Source organism: Numida meleagris, chromosome 8, assembly GCF_002078875.1.
Source record: "Numida meleagris isolate 19003 breed g44 Domestic line chromosome 8, NumMel1.0, whole genome shotgun sequence".
In the NCBI taxonomy this organism is placed as follows: domain Eukaryota; kingdom Metazoa; phylum Chordata; class Aves; order Galliformes; family Numididae; genus Numida; species Numida meleagris.
Genome location: NC_034416.1, coordinates 4,189,353 through 4,214,362, shown reverse-complemented (window position 1 = coordinate 4,214,362; position 25,010 = coordinate 4,189,353). Strand labels below are relative to the sequence as shown.

Here is a 25,010-nt window from a genome sequence, read left to right as displayed (position 1 = left end):
GGAGGGCTGTCAGCAGCACAGAACACAGGAGCACGGAACACAGAACACAGGAGCACGGAACACAAGCCCCAGGGCTCTTTGGCAGGGGTCCAGGCTGTGCCGTGTCACACTTGATCAGGCCATTTTTAAAGGAAGGAAGGGGGAAAAAGGGTGAAACTGGGATTATCCAGCCAATGGCTCGTCCTACGCCAGTGGTCCATGGGGACACAGAGCCCCGATGCAATCATCGCAGCAATGCCGCACAGTGCTGAGCAGCATGGCCGTGCCCTCCTGCCCTTGCTGGTGCTGCTCAACCTGTTTCCCGGGGATTAGCCGCAGGCACTCCAGATTTAAAACAGAAAAATATTCCTGCTCCTCCCCCAAGGCTTTTCAGCTGCGTGTTTTAGGGAAGTTCAGGGCCAGCCACACAAGGCCAGCGCTGACGTGCTTGGAGCCCCAGAGCCCTGAGAGGGCTCTGCTACAGTGAGTGCTGAGGCAGAGATCTACGCCTCGTGCTGGGTGCACCAGTGCAGAGAACAGACACTACAGGTGGTTGGCAGCCCTCCGTCGCATGCAGACCTGTGCCCAGGGACCTCGGTGCAACCGGTGTGACTTCAGCCACAGCCCCACCACCATCACCACTTGGAAGCAGTTCTGCTCGTGTTGCTGCCACAATACTCACCCGAAGAGCACAGCGCCGAGAGGATCACAAAGGAAAAGCTGCAGCAGAGCGGGACCTACACTCTTTTTGCATGGGACAGACTCACATATCCTCTGGGGTACAACAGAGCTGGTTAATAAACTCGAATGTAGTGCAGGCACAGCCATGCTGCTGCTTGGGTTTGGCCAGAGCTGACAGCAGAGGACAAGCTCTGCAAGGGACAGAGCGAGACGTCCTCTTACAACATGAACAGTGCTCATTTCTTGCAGTATACCTGGTCAGCGGAGGGCTGCGAGGCTTTCTGCTCTGTCCTTGCTTTCACACCAAGCGGGAGCTGCACAGCTCAGAAGAGCTCAAACCTGCAATGTTCCCAGCAGCTGGGACACTCAGCAGGGATCAGCTAACACGCAAGTTAGGACAGAAGCCCTGGAAAAAGCAAGGTGAGTCACTGCAGATGCGGTTCCAGAGGAGCAGCAGGGCACAGATGCCCGTCAGCCCAGCACCACAACCCTGCCTGGCAATGGGAATGAGCACACAGCCTCCCAAAGACAGGCTTGGCTCAGGTTTGCGCCTATCTCAGGCAGACAGACATCTCTGGGCACAGATATCCAAGGATGAACAGGGCAGAGCTTTAATTGGCATTTGCAAACTCCTACGGGTTTCCTACCGTAACAAGAGCAGTCCCCTCCATGTCCTTGCTCGCTCAGCCCCGTCCTGCCTCAATGTGGTGAGCACACCGAGTCCCGAGATGCAATGCAGGCCCTAGGAAGGAAAGTGCTCTCTGGTTACACCTGCATGAACGCAGCATTTTGCAGCTGGAACCCAGGGAGTTTTCAGTTGCCCCGTGAAGTCAGAGCCTCCTCGGGGCCGTGTTGCACTCACTCCTGGAAAAAGCCAGCACCCAGCCTACCCAGCAGCAGCTTCCTTTTGGAGCCAGGTCTGTGACTCACCACCAACCGCCTTCCCCCTGGGGAAGGTGCTCCCAGCTGCCAGGAAGGAGCCGTCCCCCTGCCCTCACCTCCCCTGCAGCAGGTGAGCTCCCTGCCCAGAGCAGCACTGAGCCCCTGCACGCCCTGCCCGCACCCAGCCCCGGGTGAGGGAATGGTGCTGCCGCAGCATTTCAAGCGCCGTGAATTTGTATTCCTGCTCTCTGCCCATACTCCTGCAGAAGGATTTGCTGAATGCGATGTATTTCAAAAGGCCTTCTCCAGAGCTCGCCAGTCCCCCGCCATCTCCTCTCCCACTAATGACTACTTTGGATTGTGGCTTCTACGCTCTGCCCGCTGCTTGTTGGCAGGGGAGAGAGCACTGAATCCAGGCATGCCAGAGGAATTTAAAATACGCTTTTTTAACGGCTGAGAAAGACAAGGTGCTGGAGCAGCTCAGGTCAGAAACCAGAACTCGAATTTAAAGGAGCCGGGCTGTGGCCACATCTCTGCAGCCCTCCTCCCTCCTGCTGTCCCAGCCCACTGACAGCACGGCCCAGCAGCCTGCACACTGCTCTGCGGTGGGATTTCCAACACCAGGGAAGGAATTCAGAGTGCAAGACCAAATTAGGGCATGGATTTATAATCTTTGCTAGTGACATGCTATGTGACCTTGGGTAAGTCCCTCCATCCATCTTTAATGATGCTCTCAGAGGAGTGCCACGGCACCCTAATTAGCAGCCCAAGAAACACTTGAGATAGTTTGTCTCTCTTCCAAAATACCCAACCGCAGATGAACTGGAACAATCTTATTTTTGAATTCTGCAAGCAACTGGGATCCAAGCTGCTCTCAGATCAGCCACTTAAACAACGCAATCAAAGTTAAATGTGCCAGCTGTGCACAAAGGATTTTAAAACGCTGCACGGACTGGAAAATAGCTTGAAGAACCGATGTTATTTTTCCATGGCTGGGATGCCACTGTCAAGCAGTTGCATTATAATAGTCTGCAATCAGCAAAAATTTTATCACTTTTCAGTCCTGGGGAGGAAGGCTCACTGTTATTTCTGTCCAACTTACAAAAGCAGCCTTGAGTCCTGAGGCACCCATCACCAGGAACTACTACAGCAACAAGAACTGACACAAAGCCTTCAACGTTCCGTGCTCACAGCCCGGTGACACCAACAATTTCCTAAGCGTAACAAGCTGTGCACGCAGTACCTGCTCACACCGCCGCCTCAAGAAACAGCGTGTGCCTTTCCACAAGGCCAGGAAAACACCCACCATGATCTCTGTCAGCGAACACAACCGTGACATCCACCCCTGTTCCATCCATCCCCACTGCATCCACCCATCAGAGCAGTGGGGTGGCTGCGGAGCAGGGTCCCTCCCTGCAGCCCTGAGCACAGCCCCGCTGCCTCCGCTGCACGGCAGCGAGATGAAGCAAGAGGGAAAGCCTTCCAACCCCGTCCCTTCTAAAGGATGGAATGCCTCTTTGATATATTCTACAAACTAAATATTTACAAATAAAATATAAAATTAAAATACGCGTGCACTCTGAGAAAATGACGAGAACCAGGCAGACCGCACAGAACAAGCTCTGCCCGTTCAGCTACCAAAACACGCCGTGGGTCCCTCCTCCTTCTCACTGCCCTGTAAGCACTTTACAAACAGGGGCACAGCACGCAGATGCCTCGCCAACAGCTTTCTGCCCTACCAGCTGCTCTGCACAGCAAGGGGAGCACAGGCACTCGCAAATTTGCCAGAGATGCACTCGGGGACATCACACAAGACTGCCTGTATTAGAGGAGTGGCAGTGACTGACAGCAAAAATGGCAAGGATGCGGGTACCTCCACTGCTGTTGGAGCCGATCCTAGAATCAAAAATAGCTGTGAAACTCCCACTGCAGATGTGGAGATAAAAGTTCCCCCAGCTCTCAGAAAACAAATAAATCTGCAGGGAAAATCTGATTGGGGGTTTCCATTCCACTGTGTTTCCCAGACTAAGCTGCTCTTTTCAGCTTAACCAGAAACTGTATGTGAGCTTTGGTCCAAGTTCAAAAACACGGAAGGCAGCTTCTTTAGCAGCTCCCCAAGTCACGTCAGCGGCTCCTTTTCTTTACATGGTATCAGCAGTCTCCGTTCCAGGAAAACCCACGTGGCTGCCAACCCAGGGCGGGCACATGCAGCTATGTTGTTTCACCGCGTCTGAAAATACCCTCCACTGAGCAGACCGCAAGGTTGTACCAACAGTTTAACCTCTTCCCCAGCACATTATTTTTCTGAACTCTCAACAATCAGCTGCTAAAGTCACCACATTTGCACTCCCAGCCCCGAGAACAATCTCATATGCTTCTTAAATGAAGGCTCTGAAGCAGAAAACAGATGAAATGAAACCAGCTTTTATAGCATCCAAGAGGCAGCTGCCTTTCCCACCTCTATCGAAACCTGTACTCACGCTCCCTACCCGATGGACAAGAGGGTTCCTGCAGAACTCCATGCTGTGTTAGCCACTACCAAGAGACAGTTGCAAGCATTGTCAGCACAGGAGAGAAGAAAAGCATTGACACTAAAGCCAAGGCAGCAGACTGCTTCCAGGGATGAAGTAACGTGCCAATTTGGAGCTGGAGTGGTCCAGAAAATCAGACACATTCGGTGGTTTTGGTTTAGTCTTCCCCACCTGAAATGCCAGTGTAAGGAAGGCAGTCAAAAAGCTGATCACAGGATTCAGATTTAAAAGCACAACTTCGCAATTCCTGCGGGCCACAAGTTTTTGCTAAATCCCAAAGCATTATCCTCCTGTTTCTTCCTTTTCCACTTGACAGACTTTCAGAGCTTGTTTTTGCAGACCTGAAAGTAGTAGCTCCATTTAAGCCAGCGACTAACATCCTTCCTTCAGATCTCTGCCAAATGCTGTTTCTGCCAGACTCGAGGTGTCTTTGGCCTCATTTTCAGCTTAACTAGGTTGCATATTCTTCAGGACAAGTGCTCCAGAGCCCATTTGCTAAAGGTGTGATATTGCCATGCTGGCTGCCATGAAACACTACAGTTCAGCTTTACAAACTTTTATGCTTTGTTTCCATTAGGCAATCTATTTCCACTTTTATTTTTCCATCAGAAGTGTCTTAGCAGATATTAAAGAACAGAACAGAGAAAAATTCAATACCCTGCATCACTGCCATTTCAGCCAGGCAGCTCAGAGGCAAGACCTGGAGAAAACTACCAGGAGGAAAAAAAAAAAATAGTTTCCTGTAAAGGGAGATATGAAACTACTTAACCATTGCAAAGCCAAGTATAGCTGAGTAACAGCCTCTCCAGCTGTTATTTTGGAAGATGACAATTGTTTTCTGATGCTGGCTAGGTCTGGGGAAGAACACATCCCTGCACATCATAACGGTACAGCTCACCAACTGGGAACAGCAGCACCTAAGGGACAACTGCCATCAGCGAGCAGACCCTGGGAGCAGCAAGGCTACAAGCTCACTTCAGGAAAAAGGAAAACTTCTTCATGTTTATAAGAGAAGAATAAAGACAATAAGCACTGAGGATGCCCAATTAGGGCCAAGGAATGGAAAAAGCAGGACACACACGTATCTGGACTCCAGAACACTACACAGCTTTTCCACCTTTAGCAGGAAGATACGCTGTTAATTCAGATCACTGCACAATGCTCCTTATGCTCCCCATGAAAACACAGCAAACTACAGTTTGTTTTCTTTTCCCCTAACGTTTCACTTTAGCTGTGCTGCATTCTTTCAATCTTGTACAAGGGCTCAAAAAATGCAAGTACGAACAAAGCACATAACAGCTTTCCAAATTCCATCTACAGACACATTTCTACCTCCCAGCCTGCGCCCGTTTCCCAGTCCCATTCTGAACACTCCTGCTGCTCAGGGGCCGACCAGACGCTCCCAGTAACACAGCTGCAGGGGTCACGGTCTCCACCCACAAGGGAAGGCCTGACACCAGGACAACCCTTCCTGGCCATCCCAGTTGCACATGGAAGTGAACTGCGCTGTTTGAAAGCCGTGGCTGTATTTTTTCAGTGCATTTGCCACCCACGTCAAACACGGCTGTTTGTTTTACAAAGGATTCTGTTAATGTTCTCCATAACACAAGGCTCAGAACATCCACTGGCTTCCTAAGCAAACAATGTTCATTTTGTGCTGCACTTGGGATGCAGGACTGTGCACCCAGTTTTCTTCATCTTTTCATGGACACACTCTGTGAAGATGATACATCTTCCTTCTTTCTTATGAAGATTCATGTTCAGTTCAGTGTAGTTTCTTCCCCTCCGATGTTCTAACCCAAATTCAGTTTATTCAGACAAAATAATGGTGGTGTAATGGTGGTCCGGAGTGGTATGGATTATTTTGTAGTTCCTGTGCATTTTCTGATGTACAAGTTTCCAAACAAGGTCACCACCTTCCTACAGCTAATTTGGCAGCCAACTGTATCACATCAAAAGAGTATGCTCACATACTAAATGAGGTCACTAGCTAAAAACTCAGCCTCTGCTCAGGCAACACTGTGATCAAGTGGCTGTCCTGGAATCAGGAAAGAAAATTAAGTAAGAATTAACTAGAAGCCCATGTCCTCTTACCACCTGCTATTTAAAAAATAGCATAATCACATGCAATTCGATGCATATAACTATGCATTCTAAGACCACATACACACGGTACACCTGTCCTACTGTCAATAAATTCCATCTCAAGAGTCCAACATTTGGCATGGGAGGTCCACCAGGGTGACACACAACTTCCACGTAATGATTCTGAAGAGATGAATCCCCCTTTGTATCACTTATTTCCGAGGTATTACTGTATCTTTTAAAAAGACAGGATAAGTACAGATAAGTAACAGCTAAGAGAAGAGTTGACAGTAACTTCTTCCCTGTATCACCTCATTCCCATAACATTGTAACAGAGAGTTGCTGCTGCTGGAATGTATTTCCTTCTTGAATTTCACCAGGGAATTCCAATGGTCAAACTACCTCTTCCAGAGGGACAAGGCCGCTTCAGAGGAGAAGGAAAATACATCTCACAGGCTGGCTGGTACTGAAAACACTAGTAGGAACAGAAGTTCAGGTCACCAACTTTAACCTGTTTCCCTGCCTCTTGCGCTGGCTGGTCGAGTAGAATCCTGAGGACATTCGCAGTACCTCATAAAGAGCTCGTTCACATGAGCACAACTTCAACCTGCCTTTCAAAACAAAGCTGTTAAAGGATCAGAGGACGTTTCTGTACGTGAACAACTGAAAGTACAAAATTATCTGAAGAGCCACCTACTACTGGCCTCTTATTGGTACTGTTAAAAGGAAGAATCGAATTCCATGCAGGTGCTTCAGTCTTCTTTGCATGTTCTGTGAATATAAGATTACCTTTTGACAGAAGAGGAATAGAGGAGAGGATACCAACTCAGGTAAGCAAGGATTTGCTAAGACGGAACTTAGTGCCTTTAATAATGAGTAAAAATGTGCACCCTGCGCAAGCTGAACTGACTGGTGGGGCAGGCACTCCAGGGCACGTGTGATTGGAAGATAAATACAAACATGTTCTGCAGCTATTGCCATAAGTTGAGTTTGAGGGCGTGCAGACCGGTATTACAAAAATATCAGCAGTCTGTTGCTAACAGACAATTGGCGGAACTCAATGCTGCCCGCTACAGACTCCTCAGATCAGCACTTCTTAAAAATTAATAAAATGGTTTATTTTATATATACATTATGTTCCAAAAAATTTATACAGTTAAAATATCAAATTAGTGATCTGGTAACAATACTGTTCAAAATAATCTCTTTTGTATGAACATTAAAATACACGTTTTTAAAAGCGTTTCCTTTTAGTGCTTCCAAAGCACAGCGTGTGCCAAGGCCACCTGAAGAATCTCCGTCCTCCTCACAGGATGAAAGAGAACTGAAGTCGGGGACCTGGGAAGCCTCAGGTGCACTTTCATAATGTCTGCAGACAAAACAGAAGAGAGTCTGAGGTAGATTGTTTAGTGACCATCAGGTGGTAACAGTCACAGGGCTGTCTTTAGCTTTCATTAACACAATAGCAGTTTCTTTACTCTCAATCTACACTGAATCTCAAGTTTAAAGGCATGGCTAGTAGTTCTCAGGAACAAGACCCTCGTCTCTGTGGTGGCAACATGCAATATTACCAGTGCAGGTGTTTCTGGGAGGGTTTTTTTTGGGGAACACATGGGATCTCTCCACGATGCAGACAGTGTGTGCATTTGACAGTGCCCCATTTAGTGCAACCTGCTGCCTATAGCACGTAAAATGTCTAATGACAGTGTTCAAATGAGTAAATTCTCATCACCTGCAGGAGGGGCAGCAATGGTTATTTTCTTCAGCCTGTTGAGCAAATAGCACCCTCCACAGGAAAAAAGCCACACCTTTCATAGCAAATCCTTAAGGTTATAGCCCAGCTTCTGCCGATAGAGGTTCGTAAAGTTAAAGCTCCACTGCTTCTTCTCAGACTTTGACAGTAAAATCACTTGACTGCCAAGATGGTGACAGCAACAGCTGCGTTCTCTTCCACTCTTCTGCAGCACAGCAAACTCATTCCTGGTCCGTATTCGTCTGGCTGGTACACTATTATCTACTGTTGACATGATTAACTCTGTTGGGTAGGCTGTTGAACTCTAGTTCCTCTAGTATTCTCTCTAAGTGTTGTATTAAGACACGTTTTTTAAACCTGAAGAAGAGAAAGAAAGTAATTTAATTTTTTTTCTTCCAAAAGATAACAGTTCAACAAGTCTACTATTTAGCTATGACAAATATCAGAGCCTCTGTTTCCAGCATGGAAGGAAGAGCTTCTTTCATTTGAGGTATCAGAATGGCAAATGTAATTTAATAGAGCCACCACTGCCAACTCAGACAAATTTGGGGTCTTTCTTCCATAACCATCACTTTTCTATTTCACATTTAAACTTCAACTAATGACCATTCGCTTCAGAAAATGTAAGGGCAGTTTGACTGCTAAAATAACTATCATCACTGAAATATTTAAAAACAGGAAAACAAGGTAGTAGTACTGGACATTTCTATCATTTATTAATATAATCAAAAGTAACAATTTATGGTTTTTTTTTTACACAAACCTTGCTGCTTCCTTGATAGCAAATTCAATGAAATACTTCTGAATTTCCACAGGTCCTTGCACCTCCTCAAGAAGAGAGAAGATTTTTTCATAATCTAAAAAAATAATAAAAAAGTTCAAGTAGATCAGAAATATATCTTTCAAATGCAGGTTCAATAATTCTTAACGCTCAAAGGGAAAAACAATGCCCAGAGTTTCACACTTCAGCATACATACTAGACAATACCCAGCATTAGCTTTATGCACAGAAAGCAGGTGATATCAATAATCTGAAGTGATACTGATGATTTGGTATTCAAACGTGGTACTGAAGAATTAGGTTCTCTTACATGAGCAACAGCTTGAAACATCAGCCCTTGGAAAAATGCAGGCTAGGTCTGATCAGCAGAGAAAACTAATTGCCATGGACATAGTGCCAGTACCAGCAGATGGATATGAGCAAAGAAGCACCCCCTCTTTCAAGCCTCCCTGAACTCTGCATCAAGGCATGCTACAAGTATTAGTCTGCCACAATGCTTCAGTGAAAAGCTAAGTTTTGGGAAAGCAACACAAGATCAGAAGAAGAGTTAAGAATACTCCATCATACTAATTACTGCCACTTGACAACGTATTAGAAAAATACTCGGTAGTTTAAATTGTAGAAATAACTCACTGGGACATAGACTACACTGAGGTGCACAGTTTAAGAAGAATTGAAAGGCTATGCCTATAGCAAGTCCTACAGCATGCATAGCAAGTCCTACAGCATGAATATTAGTTGGAGTTACTGGCTAATGTTTTGTTTTTGATCCCGTATACATAACAAAAGCCGAGGAGCCAAGTTATTTTTTCTGACAACAATTTAGATTTTGGGGAATTATTAAACCTTACCAGAAAACAAATGAATTTTAGTCTTCACTTCTTACAAGCTTACAACAGGATTCCATCATTAATTACACTACCTCTCAAAATAATAAAATATTATTGCACTATTAACTGTAATATTCCCTTTCCATCACATTCCAAGATGTACCCACCCTCACAGCTACATATGTCTTCGCCCTCAATCACAAGTTCAGACACACACAGAACAAAGTACACTGGTACGTATACAAGGAGCGCTGCAATATATGGGAAAGTCAAAGACAGGCACTGCTTGTCTCTTTGCCTTCCACTACTGAAATATCGAGTTTCATAACATCACTGGTAACACCTACAAAAATAAAACCTGTGAAAGTTGCTTCATAGGATACTTCTTACAACAGTTAATCTAACTTAAAGGGAAAGCAAGGTCACTCGGCACTCATCTTCACACATATTGCTGTCAACTCACCTGCCCTTCCATTTAAGGACCTTCCTCCTTTCCTCCTCCTCTTCTGCTCATATATAAGTTATCAGAAATAATTCAAAATCTAAAGTTCTACGTATTTTCAAAATAGCTTCCCACATAAAAGAAGCCTTCTCTATCCCTGGCCCATTTTTAGTATATTAATAAAGAACTTACTTCTTCCAGGTTTGCGAACCTCTTTCATCACTTTAATTTTGATATCAGCATTGTTTCCCTCCAACATCATAGGTGTTATTTTAAAGGAATTTGGCACAGATTCTGAAGTTGACTCCATCACCCGTTTTTGGTCGTCTCCAGCCACACCGTAATTTAGAGGCCCTTGAACAAGTGCATTGGTACCCGCTTTGTGATCCAAGCCATCTTCACTTAAACAATTGAACTCATCAGGCAGAGAGTCTAAGTCATTGGGTAGCATTTCATCATCTCCCATAGCAGCTGGAACAGAAGGAGCCATTTGTACAGATATGCCATCGATTTGTTTTTCCAGCATCTGAAAATTTTCTGCTTTCTTCTCTCCATTACCATCCTGGACAATATTGTTAGTGGTGTCTACGAAGTAAAAAGATGCAGATTACTATTGTATAATCCAGTATCAAAAGCAAAAAAAGTTACTCTGTATCCCTTCTTGTTTAAAGTACTGTGCAGTGATCAGATAGCACTGAGTAACTCTTCAAAACTTTTATTCAACAGTTAAGGCAATCAAAGGAAAATTTCCCATAGGATAGTTACCACCTCATGTAATCGTCACTAAGTCATCATTTGCTGTATTCCTATTGCAGTGCTATGACTTCTAAGTAAACTAAAATTCACAGAATCACAGAATTTTAGGAGGTGGAAGGGACCTCTAGAGATCACAGAGTCCGACCCCCACTGCTAAAGCAGTTCCCTCCAGCAGGCTGCACAGGGGACCAGATGGGTTTTGAATATCTCCAGAGAAGGAGACTCCACAGCCTCTCTGGGCAGCCTGTTCCAGTGCTCTGTCACTCTGACAGTAAAGATGTTCAAGTTTTCCTTCCCCTAGTTTCAGCAAATAAGAGTATTCTTTTCACTCTGCTGCCATAGGTACATAAACATAACTGTTTTGTTTTTTTTTTTCCCAACCTCTCTCTTCTCCACTGCAGAATACACAAACAACAACAAAAAGCTGAACTGAAATTCTTTCTAACTCTGAACCATCTTGGTGAAAGGTTTCAGAACTTAAAAAACAAACAAACAAACAAACAAACAGTTCATCAAATTATTGTTCATTCAGGACTCTAAGAGTAGTCTGTTTGTCTACAACAAAACAAATCCTATCCTGGTTAACACTAAACCTTATGAACCCTTCTGAATAAGCCTAGAAATCACAGACTTTTTTTTTTTTGCACAGACCTTCCACTTAAGATTCGTACTACAACTCAACATACCTTTGTTTGTTGGCACACCTTTGAGGTTCATATGTGCTGGGGATCCAGAAGCACATGGTGGCCCTTTCCCACCAACATGGTTTGTTACAACAGGAGGTGACTGTGGCCGTCTCAGTAGCGGTGACATGCTACGCCTTCTCTTTAGAGATGCTGGAGTATTCAGCTCTCCAGGACGCTTAATCTTATTCTGAGGCCCAGCAACAAATTCATCTGCTTCATCTATCATCATACCCTGAAAAAAAAAATACATATTTATTTTTTAAAACAAGAAAACATATGAATTGCTTCATTAATTAACTGCAAGATTAATTCCCTCTGCTACAAGTCAGGTGGCTTTCAAATAACGATACAGCAGCTAGCGAGATTCATCCTACCTTCTTATCCTGTTTGAATGGATTGCCAAATGTATGAAGCCTTTTTGGCTGATCTGGATCAATCTCTCGAAGGGGTGAAGGCATCATTTTCAAGTATTCCTGGTAATTTCCCATTTGAGCAACAGGAACACTGTGAAGGCAGTCTGCAGCAGAACAAGACATCTTAATGTAGTCTACCTTAAAACTAAGGCAATAAAAGCCTCATATACTTCAAGTGTCAGCATTTAAGAACTACAAATGTTGAAGACTACAATTTTAGAAATAAGGTCTGAAAGAGTTAAGTTTAACTGGTAAAAGAATGAAAAATAAGCAAGCTCAATCTCTGCTCTAACAACTGCAAATTTAAACCACTAGCACTTAACTAACAAGAGTAAAGTGAAATATGTCCCCCTCTGCTCATACCACTATAGAAGCAGGTCTACTGCAATTTATTGTAAGGGAAAGCTCTTCCACAAAATTTATTTTTAAAATTCAAAGCAAGCACAACATATTTCCTGACAGAAGGCAAATTTTCATTCTTTCCCCTTCAGAGTCTAGAAAAAGACAATGACTGACTCCATAAAAGATTCAAGGTCTAATTCCTCCCCAACGGCAGGACAGAAATTTCTACTTCAGTGAATTAAATAGTTGTACTCTCTTCCAAACTGTTAATGAGTAACAGTGGCAACATACCTTCATCCTGCCCCACGATGTGCCTGTGTGTTTTCAGAAGATTGGTTCTCATTCTCGTTAGCTGATCTAGAAGACTGCGACGAGGAATATCATACGCATTCCTGAATGCCTGGGGCTTCAAATCCTAGTTTTATAATAAAACAAATAACTTTCAGTTAACCCACCAGTTCGCATGCACAGAGGAATTCCTCTATGAACTGTAATAACATTAACTACTAAAAAAAGTTATTCTAAAGCAACTTCAAATCCTCATAATCACATACAGCAGACTCAGTTTTTTCCAACGGTGCTTTCAGTTTGGTAAACTAGTAGCATTAATTTCAGGACTGACAACACTAGCTGTCTTCTGCAGATTGTCCCTTACAACACGGTAATCTTAGCTTAAGACTGGGATTTTCAAACTATGTCCCAAAAGCACGTGCAAAAAATCGCATTTACTCTAGTCACTACTTATGTCTATGATGCATTCTTCAAAATTCAACAGAAGTACTTAATTCCTTCTTCTACTTTAAGTCCATAAAAATTACTCATTTAAAACAAAGCAACTGCTTAATCATTACGATCACTCTGCTGTTTACCTTGTTTAAGAGTCCTATGTGGAAGCCAGCAAATTCTTTGACATTCATTTCCGCCAGTCTCAGAGGAGATTCCCCAGTGATACCTTGCAGCAGTTGCTTAAAATCCCTACTGTGTACCAAGGAGAGGCCACTGGAATGATTTTTCACTTTTATTCCAATTTCTTGTGGAACTTTCTTACCCACTGAACCTATTATCCGTTCCGACTCTATTTTTGTCTAAAATGGAATCACATCATGAGTTAAAGAATGAGCAAGCATTGCAAACTTTCAGTATAAAGCATCAACAGAATAAAACTATAATTTGGTTCCCAACCACTCAACAAATGGGAGAACTACCTACACCCAGGGATATACTGGAGTACATAGATTAGATCTAATTTAGAATAAAATCCTACTGCGCTAGCATACAGAAAAAAATATTTAGCTAGTTTATCTAAACTTATATGCCAGGTGGTTTGTGAATGTCCCTGATTTTGCTGCAAGTCTCTGACTTTCTTTTTGTGCTCCTGAAAAATCACTTTTAAATGGAAAAAAAACCCAAAAGACTATCTGGAGGTGGAATGCCTTAGGTTAATGTCAAGTCCCATTTCAAACAGTATTCAGACACAGTAACAACTTCATATTTCATTTTGATACAACCTAATAACTAAGGTTTGTACTAGGTTTGCATCAAGATAAGAGAGAACAGTAGTTGAACCTACACGTATTTGCTTCATCTTAAGTTTCTAAAAACAAGTTACTTCTCCAATTAACAAAGTTTTCTTATGATAGCTACAGATGATTCTACTGTATTAAGCATGGTGATCACAACCCACATCCCCCAGATCTCATCCTCTACAGGACTTGTTTCACTGTTTGTGGGAAACTCTGAATTTAAGGACAGATGAAACACATCAGAGTTCCGGGATTGCTTGGCCCTGTATAGGAGCCTATAAAGCATGCAACATATTTAAACTGTTTCATGTCCTGAGAATGTCTGTGAAAACCACAGCAGCCATCTCAAACCATTCCAACTCCATACTGCAGACAAATAATACAATTTGCGTGTCATTACATTACCAAAATACCACAGGAAGTTTTATGTCTAATAGACACTCAGTCACTCAGAGGCTTTTGGAACACATTTTGTGCATTCTTTAAGGCGGAGGATCTTTTCTTTGTAATTTCTAAGGGCTGCACTGCTTTGCAACTGACTTCTAGATATTAAACTACTGCTGTGAGAACCGCTCGTGCTAAGGAGGCCTGGCTTTCAGACAGTTACACCTGAAAGGGCCTTACTGACAAAGAGAGAAAGATACATAGGACTATTTTCCATCAGGTGACACAACACACGTAACGGATTTGACCTGAAGGAAACAGGAAGCTCAGATATAAAACGTAAATTGTGATCTTATTCCCCATGGACAAGAACATACACTGTTTGGAATGTACACATTGCTAAGGCATCCATGGAATAAATGTGAAACTGAGAGCAAGCCTCTGACTTCAGCTATGATGAATAATGCAAGAGCAGTCATAAATCCAATTAGTGATAATCTTTGGAATGCAAAGGTCTAGCAGACATTTAAAATGCAGCGAGGTCTCCTCACTCCCCTCCACCACTTACAGAAGGCACAGTCACTGGCTACAGAGTCACTCGGAATTCACCCATGTTTCTGGTGGAAACGCTCACCCAATCCTCCATTACAACGTATGCTGAACACCCATAAGAACTCCCACAGGGATTAACTGCGTTATAATAAGATTACCACAAACTAAATAATCAACGCACTTCTAATTGCAAAGGTTTTATCAATACTACCTGTTGGCTGAGTTTTTTAAGGTAAGAGATAACACTGTAACTAAGTCCACAATCTAAATTATCTGATATCAGATTTGGAGCTCCCATCATCCTTAGGGCTTTCTTTAATGGCTATAAGGAAAACAAAATACACAATAGTAAGAGAGTAAGTCTTTAAAAAAAAATTGTATAAGATCAATTACAGGAAGCTAAGGCACATGGATTAGTGCTCTAGCTTTTCCACTTTTGGCAACTAAAATTCAAGTCTATTCAGATAACAGGTGACATGAGTTTGGTAGTCTAACTAGCTTGCAATGGACATTATGCCACATTACCAAGACACCACACGGCATGGTGCGATTTCCACAGAGGCTCAGTACCAGAATAGCCGGGATGATGCAAGTCCATATTGAGGTGCATTGTCCAAGCTACGTATAAAAGGTGACATGGTTCCTCCCACCACCCTTTATCTGGCCCAGCCACTTCTCTTAGGATCAGCTTTTGAAGATCTAGCAGTTACATTAACGAACAAACAAATCTGCATTTTCCTTACCAAGTTATAAAAATAATGCCAAATTTGGTTACAATCTAAAGTGTATTAGATCAAAGTCCATTTAATATATAGTGAACTGAAAACACGTTTCATTACATTGATATTGTTACTAATACTCAATATTACCAGAAATTCATTTCTTTTAAAAATGTTGGGCCTGATCTACATACCTCTGCAAAACAAAAAAGGTTTAAGACCTAAAATTTCATTCTAATTATGTCAACAAAATTTACTTGGAAGAGGTATGGTGCACAGGATTCTGCTCACATTAGCCATTATTATACCCAGGAGCACAAAATGAGAAAAGGAACATACCAGTATGTAGTAAGGAGGCATTGTTTTTAAGTAGTTGTCAAAAGCCTGTCTCCACTTCAGATTTGGCTTAAGTTTGTGAACCTTAAACAAGTCATCTGCAACAAGGAAAACAACAGAAGAAGGTTTTGTTTATATAGTCCCAGACCATTAGCATTATCACAAATTCAACTGCCAAGTTCTCCCCCACCCAGCTTTTCTTCTCCCTCCTCCCATCTCCCAATGGGCCTTCCCCACAGAAACTGTTCTTAACCTTAGGTATGAAGGATTTTTGAACCTCCACTCCTAGCTTTGGTAGACACTCCAGAAAAATTTCTCATTACAGACAAACTTAGAAAGGTATGCCAGACTTGAAATACTGTGCACAACTACTGGTAACGGAAGGTGCAACAGATTCACCTGTTGAGTTTCACCTCCCTTGTCTCTCTCTTGCATCATCAGGGACTCCCTGTATCTGGTTAAACCAAACCCCTGAAAGAGAAGGGGGAGTGGAGTACCTTCAGCACCACTGCCAGCTCATGCTAGGTCAGCAAACTCTGCCACAGATGTAGACAAGAGAGCCTAATTAGCTACAAAAACTGCTGCCCCCTAAGAGAGGGGCAACCAGATGGATTATTTCCTCTGGATACCATGTTGCAAATACCTTGCTTGCACTAGAGATGGGCATACTGCTGTTTAAAAATCACTGAGCTAAGGCATGTAGCTATTTGCTGCGCATGCTATAAACCATAACAGTGATCTCTAAACAGAGGTGAACACAGTATCCTGCAATTAATCAAGTGGAATTGTCAATTACCACGGAGATCAAGTTTCTCCTTAGTAGGCCTGTAACATCCTGGCAAAGTGAGCGTAGTGGAAGTAAAGACAGCACTAGAGAAAGGGATGTGCAAAAATTAACTGGAGAGAGCTGCAGGTGACAGAGTTGCACAGAGGAGGGTGTGAAAAAGACAGATGCAGCAAGGAAATTGTTTTCTCCAGATGGAGCTTTCAGGAAGATGTATTTGGAGAGGAAAATTTGACTTGCATAGTATTCTGCACAAATGGAACAGATGTTAAGATACAATTTTCCAACTTCTCATAGTGAAACCATGCTTAATTACAGGGATTTTCTAATCTAAATGAATTTTGTACCACATATCAAAAACAACTCTACAGATGTTCTAGCTGTTCTCTTTCGAGGCCTGAAGAAAGGGGGTGGAGTTTGAGAGGCTAAATTAGAACTCTCTTTAAAATCTCAATATACCACATGCTTAGTACCATTATCCAAAGGAACCTGTGATGGTATCACAACATATGGCAAATACAAAACAATATCCATTCTTGTCCTATAAGCCCATCAGCTCTTTATAGCAGAAGTTAAACTATACCTCTCTCCCAAAACTGAAAATGAAAAACATTAGAAATCCTGTAAAACGTTCAGTGTTACAGCACATTCTAATATTTTAAAGCCTATGAGTTGGTTATAAAAGCTTTAACCTTAAACTCCTTATCAGTGCTTTACTACTCTTCCACGTCTTCCTCTGTGCAGGTTGTTCCAGTATATAATCCCTGAAGTTTGACAGCACAGCCGCTCTTAAACAGTCGAGATGTTCATAATACACACTGGTTCGACTACCTACAATCTTAGCTATCCAAGTAAGCTCTCAAATCTAAGCAGAGCTTCAGCAAAGACTTATCTGTAATGAGAGCCTCCCCCATAGCATGAGCTTCCTCTAAAAGGAGGAAAGTCACACTGGTAAACATGGCCACAAGCTTCAGATCACCAATATCTTACCTGCCTCTACTGCAAGAGTTTGAGACTTGTACTGTCAGCAGATTACAACACAGGCACCTGAAATGTACTATTTCCACTGTGCCCTGGGCTGCACATAATCATTTATATAAATAAGGAAACAAACTGTAACTCAGCTAACTATCTTCCATAGATTAAGTCCAAATCCTTTGTAGAAAAATCCAAAAGCACAGAAATAATATTTTCATAAAGCAGTTTTAATCCAACAGACTGATCTTCGGATACTATTTCGTACAGTCCAGAAATCAATATAAAATTCTTTTAACTTCTTCTAAACTCAGAGAGAGCCAAAAGCACCGGATCGTTGGGAAGATGGCATTTAGTAACCACTAAGAAAGGGCCATAAACCGTTAACAATTCCAAGAGAACAGATACAACTACAGACAGAACAGTTAATACACGCTGTGCACCGAATGTCCTTTATCCATTCTAGACCAATACACAGAACCACCAAATCATGGCAAACAAGATAGCAATATACATCTTTTATACCCAGTACCACATAAGGGTTCTTGATGCACTTTCTAACTCAGTGAACAGTTTAAAAACAAAGATAGAGAAAATGGTCAACGAGCATTCGATTTCGGTAGTTCAGCTGGAACCTGATGACCAGAGCAGATCATTTGACAACAGTCCAGTCGTGACAGCTTACACCACATAACCCACAGTAAAAGCTTTAAAAGAAGTCACCACCCACATTAAATTCCACCTGGACAAGTACACCACCACTCCCTGTTGATTTCCTGAGCTTTCTAACGCTTCTGCAATCCTCCATGGGCAGACATGACCTCCTACTAATACAAGTGAGATCAGTCAAGAAACTTCTTGGGCAACACAGCACCTCACCTCTCCTTAGATCCAAGTCTATCCTCCCACTTTCAGTTTACGAATCTGGCTGTACAACTGATTTTAACAGAAGAACATCTCGAGTACAATAGCTTTGCTAGCATCAAAGGCAACAAAATCTTTCAACAGGAAATTTCTGCAACCTGTTAGTCAAACATGCTCAGCACTGAAGTAGCTCAGCATCTATCTGTGAAAATTTCTGTCTTCTGAAGTGTCTCTCAGGTTGAACACACTACAAATCCACTCTTACAGAAACAGATATAAATCACCAAATCTGCAGAACGTGATACTATTTACATCTTTCCATCATGGACCACTACAAACTTAAATTCCACCACGCCTTGGAGACCAAGGATAAACAACGGCCTGGAACAAGATCTGAAGGTAACACGTAACAAGCAGGGAAATTCTTTTGGTATCATTGATGACTTTTCAGTGAGTGGACCAACAGCAGAAATTCAGGAGCCACCAGCGTACAGAAGATGCTAAATTAGTCTTGAAGCATCCTGCTTCCACACTTTGGGACAGCTGCTAGGCTACAAGGATGATTATATAAGACAAATTCACCTTACCAACAAGCACAGATTTTTCTTCTTTTTGAAGGGCAGATTAGGAAAAAGCATTGCCAAGTTGTTTTCCAGAACCAAAGGCAACAATCTTGTGCAAGATAGTAAGAATCAAATCTGTGTTAACTCTCTTAGCTTTCCGCTGTTATTTTGTATCACTAAATATACCCACAAAAACAGAATTAAAATGTCCTGCATCTGCAACTAAAAGGCTCAGTAACAAACAGGGAACTTTCTGCCATTACCTTGATGCCGAAACCCCAGCAGCCACAACTGGTATGGCAGTTACTCACATAGCACCTTTTCATATCATCTCCCTTGTAGAAAGGAAGTTCACTGTGAGAGTGAAAAACACTGGTCCTTTGGGCACGGAAGAACCGTAGGCTGTTTCACTGCTCTGTTCTTTCTTACAGCTCTAAACAGCATCAGGGAATTCCCTCTTCCCAACACCCATAACACTGCATCTGATCTTCCAGAAAAAAAAAAAAAAAAAAGAGCTGCTACCAGAGCAACTGAAAAACCTGGATACACCATACCCTAAATGAGGGAAAAGAATGGAGGTTGAAGCTTACTCCAGGTTAAGGAAGAGGCTACGTGTCTAGGAGGTGAACAGCATCAAACATGCACTGGAAGCAGGTAGCTCTCCTCCTCTGCTGGAGAGAAAAAAAGGGAGAGGGGGTATGAAAATCCTCTCCTCCCAAATTGAATATTAAAGAGTTTGCAACATTCTCTACTCTCCAATCTCCGTTATTTTATAACGTCTCAAGCTAAGGCAGAACACTAACCACTTTTTCATTTTTATTTTTTTTTTATTCTCAAGTAGCTGCATCGGCAGTCCAACGTAAATGTATTACCTACCTAACAATGGAAGCAAAACAGGATAGTTGTAAGGCATCACAAAGAGGTTTACACAGGTTAAAGTAGTGCTTGCTTTTAAATACCCAAACGGATGGCCAAGTTCACTGTATTTTCCACTGCCGCTCACAAATACCTGAAGAAAAAGAAAAGATATCAGTGTATTACAGGACCACGAAGAATACTAACCATATAGCATTTAAAGAAGTCTGAATCCAACTGCAATAAGACAACAAATTATCAAGAACAACCGCATTTAAGATTGCACACGTCAGGATAAGCGTGCATTTACGCTCTCCAGTTACAAAATGCAGATGTGCAACATTTAGTGTACGCCAGCCAGTATGGAAATGCTCTTCAGGGTATAAAATTTTAACAGGAAGGTTATTTAAAATAGGTTAAGGGACCATTATTAAAGATACATTAAAAAACAACATACTTGAAATGGCTCTGACTCATAAAAAAGCATGACTAAAATTTACAATACTGATGAAAGTAAACCTAAACCTTTTTACAGATACATAGTAAGCCTACCTACACAAATACTCAATAAAGAACTTTCAATTATGCCATATTTCCATTTTCTGAGTGTTGACTTTTTTTAAGTACATACGAATATTAAACTTGGAAAAACAATACTTGCAAAAATATTTTTAAAAGGACAAAGACGGTACAAATCAGGACATTCAAAATAATCCACAAAGCAACGATAGTTTTCCTAAGAAAAAGTTAATCTTGAAGTTCAAAGGAATTTTGTTTCTCAATTTCTTTTCCAGGGATTTACCCGGGGGTGGAGGTGGCCTAAGGGATAGGGTTTCTTCTGCAGTTTCTATGCCAGTGAGCTTATTTCCCAAGTACAGGTGGGTCTGTTGATCAGGCAGGAAAAGAAAGATCAAATTTTGAAAAATAGCAGAAAAGTTTCAGTAAAAATACTGTCTGATGACTTGGGGAAACAATATACCTACGAATGCTTTAACGCCACATTTGAAATAAGTTTGATTAACTTCAAATTTTCAATTAAAAGCAACTTCAAAAATGTTATACTTTAAGTGAAGTTGTAGTATGTATTAGGGAAACAAAAAGAGAATAAAGGCACTTCCAGTCCCACCCTTTCAGCTAAGGTAATAGACTCATCAAGTTCTTCTTGGACCTATTAAGCTACCCCTTACAAGAACATGATTTAGAAGAGAATTGATTTCAATGATTTCAAAATGATTTCAACAGCAGAACTAGTCAAAATCAACAGCTTCCATTCGACTCCCACCAACAGTTTCAACAACTTCGTGGAAGCCGTTACCTGATCAACATCAGAAACTATGATGGAAACTAGCACTAGGTTTTCCCAAAAGCAAATGGAAGCCTACAGAGAATTTCAATACGGCCAGGAATGGAGCCTGTGGGACACATTCTCAGCAAAATGAAATGGATCTAGAAACAGAATTAAATGAGATTACAAAACCTGTAGAGGGAACGCTCATTCTAACTTTCGGTAATTCCATTAGAAAGAAGGTAACTGAAACCTTGACACGTTTCTTCCAATTAACTGCAGTCTGACACCAGACCCCAAAACCTCCAGGCTTACAAAAACTAAGGTACAGTTACTTTAGGATACTCATTATGTTTCTAGAATCAAATAAAGGGCAAATACCTGCCAGCAGGTATGGGGAGACTTCCGTTCCAAGATGTATTGCGTTAAGGGTGAAGGTTCAAGCTCGTACTTGTCAAAAGGAAGCTTGTCTATTACCATTGGCTCACAATCAACACAGGAGAACCTCACAACAGGGTGAGCTGTGCGTGGAGGCTAAAAGGAAGGGGAGAAACATAACATATCTGTTATCTGGTACCTACGGTTAAAAGGAAATTGACTCAGGGAAAGAAAAGATTCATAAGTACACATTTCACTATCCTTTAAGCTTCAACACTCCATTTCCAGTTTCCTTCACAAAAGGAAATTCCTACAACGGAATATTCAAGTGTTTCTCTCGCTTAAACACAAAGACATTCTTCCCCACCAAGAGAAAAATATGGTTAACATTCAACTATTTATTTTGATACTTAAGTCTCCATGCTGCTCAACCTCTGTCACAGATGAGTTTAAAGAAAACTTCCAACTCTGCTTTCCGGCATGCTGTTCTCATGGAATTACAGATTACAAACTGCTCACTTTGCAAACAATATTCTCAAGATATTCCCTACTGAGTTTGACTGTTTTTCCTCTTGAGTCATGGGTGGGGGGGGGGAAAGCAGTACTGGGACCACTTGCAAAGTGTAGAAACAGATCATGCCTAACAAAAGAGAGACTAGTACAGCATGCCGAATGCATGATCATTCTAGTGAGAAAGGGTAAAGTTAATGCTGTTTTTATCTTGTTTTTTGAATGGGTAACTTTTCTGTTTCAGTTTTAATTCTTCCTGGTAGGGAAAGAAGAGTCCATACATGAAGTACTGCCCATCAGAATTAAAAAATGGTCTCTCCATCCTCAACAACAAACGCTCCTTCCACCCAAAACACATTCTATAAAGCCTACAGCTAAAATCTGTGAGGTAATTTGTAGATCAATTCTATAATCCTTTATAAGCTTTACCAAACTGTCCAACCATGTATATAGAAGTAAACCTTTCAGATAGAAAGTAGCAGCATAGATTATCCGCATTACACTGTTCATTGTTAAAAATAGGTTCAGCTACCCTTTTAAAGTGAAGTCAGACCGTACTAGTAAACAGAGAAAGTAAAAAAAAAGGTATTCATTTTCAATCCGTTTAATTAGGTGTAGAATCCTTGTTTTCAGTTCTTATTTGACTTACCAGTGTTGGTGAATTCTGATCAGGCCAAAAAGATTCTGGGATTGGCCAATGCCCAACAGGAACACCAGTTTTGGGGTTAGGCCGTACATAAATGAGTTTATGACAACTATGCCACGGTTGAGAAGCAAATGAATTGATGGGCCTGGATGAATCAACAAGTCCATCTAAAATTTAAACAAAGCAAAATAACAACAAAAAAAGAAAATAAAAAGCTACATGGCATGCATTTGTCTCCCAGCAAAATTTCTGTATTAGTAACCAATAAGGTGCTTCATTACAACTGTTTCAAAGACACAGATCTTTACATCAGTGGTTGGAAAAAGCTACATTAAGTGTAAAACAGCATAATCTGAGAAAAAATGGTAACATTTGTCCATGTCTACCCTTCCATGCCTGTGGCATAACAATTAGATAATTAGTGCAGCAGGGTACTTTCATATTATGGAAAATGCTATTTGTCTAAGATCAGTTCTTGGACATACATCTGATAAGTAAAAGCAAGGCTATCATTTTAGTTCTGCTGCACCTGTGAAGACCAATAGTATGCATTTACAGTCTTTCTCCATGGGATGCAAAGCTCACTGACTGATGTTGCCACTCATGGAAACTGAAAGTGGAGAAAAGTTTCATGGAAAAGTCAAACGCATCTGGCAGGAGCAGCTTTTGTCACATTCTTAATCAGTCACATTCTTAATCAGGCACAGAACACCTCACCTCCAGGGTCTACTGCAAAAAGCAGTGCTGTCTGCCAGTCCGCTGTAGCATACTAGCACAGACTTCCCTCCTCTCTGTCTGCAAAGAGCTTTGTAGCAGCACAGCATCTCAGAATGGTTTTTCGAAGACTGCTCTTCCATGCATATGGCACAAAAGAGATCACTTAATTAAGGAATCTTAAAAATATTTTAGTCTACTAAACTGACCTGCTTTAGACAGCTGGCCAATAACACCGTGCCTTTCAGTTACGCATCAGTTTTTGTTCCTCTGCATTATGTACTGTGATTTCTGTAGCTTTGGTAAACAGCACCAAATTTCTCTCTAGCTGAGGACTTCCTCAATTTATGTAAAGGCAGAAGCTCTCAGTTTCTTCCTGCATATGTATTCACAGTACATCACCACTTAAAATGTGACAAAAGGAAAAAAAAAAACAATTTCACCAGCTGTTTTGCCACAGGAGAGCATTTGGGCCAACAGAGACCAAGAATCTGCTGAGGTATTGTCCTGCATGGCCCTACAGGAAAGCCTTGAGGAAACTTCCAATCAAATGATATTTATTAAGCAAAAGGAGAAAAAAAATGTATAAAGCAAGAAAAAAGTGATTAAAAACAAGAAATGAAAACAGAGTTAAGAACAGGCTACGCTAGGATGCTCAGGGGATCCTAAAAGCTATTACGCTTCCGACATTCCAGGAACATCCTTATTTCCTCAGTATAAACTGGTCACAGCTCTCTCTCCTTTTCAGCCATGAGTTCTACAAAGCTAAAAGCCTGTTCCATGTTAAGAATGCATGTTCCTATTTGGTCATGCACTCTACTTGCAGCTGGCAGATCAATTCCTTGTTCTTAGCACAGACTTTTTCACTTGCAGCTAGGAACACTCGAGAGTTTGTGATCAGTTAACAGAATGACTCAAATACACTGCTCCTGAATTTATGTCATTTACACACAAGTTTTGACAGCACTAATTCAAACTTTAGCACTTTCACTAAATACTCACGTCCCTCCATCGCTTCCTTCAGCCTCCAAATAAAGAGGCAGGAGAGCTGGCAAGCAGGCAGATTATCCATTCAAAAACATACAAACATACAGCACTTTTTCAACGCACCAAGGACCAAACTAATACTGGGAACAATACAGCAAAGACAAGACTAACCAAACACAACTCAAGAGTTATAAAAAGTACATCCATTGTGATTTGCGGTGTTTGAAGAGAAACCAGGGCTCTCTCACTATAACTTTACAGTTTAATCACTTTTTAAAATTATATTAGGCCTCTGATAAACCCTGTATACAACGGTGAAAAGTTAGTAGGAAGGAAACTGAAGACAGGAACATTTGCATGCACACAGAATGCTTTTTTTTTTTTTAACATTAGCAGAAAAAACGATTACTGTACCTTCTCCAATAGGAGCTGGATCTGGTCCTGACTTTTCAAAGTTAATAACAACTCCACTTTGGACTTTTTGAACTAGAGATTCTAAACACTGATTCAACATTCTTTGTGTCCGAACACAGTAAGAACGACCTACACAAGAAATCAAGATTATTCAAAGCTTTCCCATTCCCCCTGTGTAAATTACGGAAGACATTTTGTTATATGAAGTCATACCGCCAAGGCTTTCAGTTTTATCAAAAATAACAGCAACAACCGTAGCAGAAATTGATGTAAAATGCTTTACAAATGCAATAAAACCAAAGAAAAAAACCTGCTCAGATTTTTCTTCTTCATAAGAAAAGCCATGATGGCTAAATCAGG

The 25,010-nt window shown here is 41.7% G+C and overlaps 1 protein-coding gene across 8 annotated transcripts in view; it reads right to left on the bottom strand.

The window, feature by feature from the left end:
- Positions 7,255–25,010, bottom strand: part of LOC110403199 (integrator complex subunit 6-like) — a 34,362-nt gene continuing 16,606 nt past the window's right edge. The window contains exons 6-19 of one of the 8 annotated variants that reach the window (XR_002441554.1): positions 24,651–24,779; positions 22,539–22,702; positions 21,383–21,535; positions 19,738–19,870; positions 15,679–15,773; positions 14,832–14,942; positions 13,031–13,246; positions 12,453–12,576; positions 11,781–11,923; positions 11,407–11,638; positions 10,157–10,549; positions 8,675–8,768; positions 7,891–8,268; positions 7,255–7,527 (exon numbers count right to left, since the gene is read on the bottom strand). Coding sequence is in view for 4 of the 8 variants with exons in the window: in XM_021406196.1 (XP_021261871.1) it covers positions 8,169–8,268; positions 8,675–8,768; positions 10,157–10,549; positions 11,407–11,638; positions 11,781–11,923; positions 12,453–12,576; positions 13,031–13,246; positions 14,832–14,942; positions 15,679–15,773; positions 19,738–19,870; positions 21,383–21,535; positions 22,539–22,702; positions 24,651–24,779 (2,087 nt within the window). In the remaining 4 variants the exon portion in view is untranslated. Of the gene's footprint in view, positions 8,269–8,674; positions 8,769–10,156; positions 10,550–11,406; positions 11,639–11,780; positions 11,924–12,452; positions 12,577–13,030; positions 13,247–14,831; positions 14,943–15,678; positions 15,774–19,124; positions 19,349–19,451; positions 19,533–19,737; positions 19,871–21,382; positions 21,536–22,538; positions 22,703–24,650; positions 24,780–25,010 lie in introns of those variants that run through there. The other 7 variants (XR_002441555.1, XM_021406196.1, XM_021406197.1 and 4 more) reach the window with 7 other exon arrangements.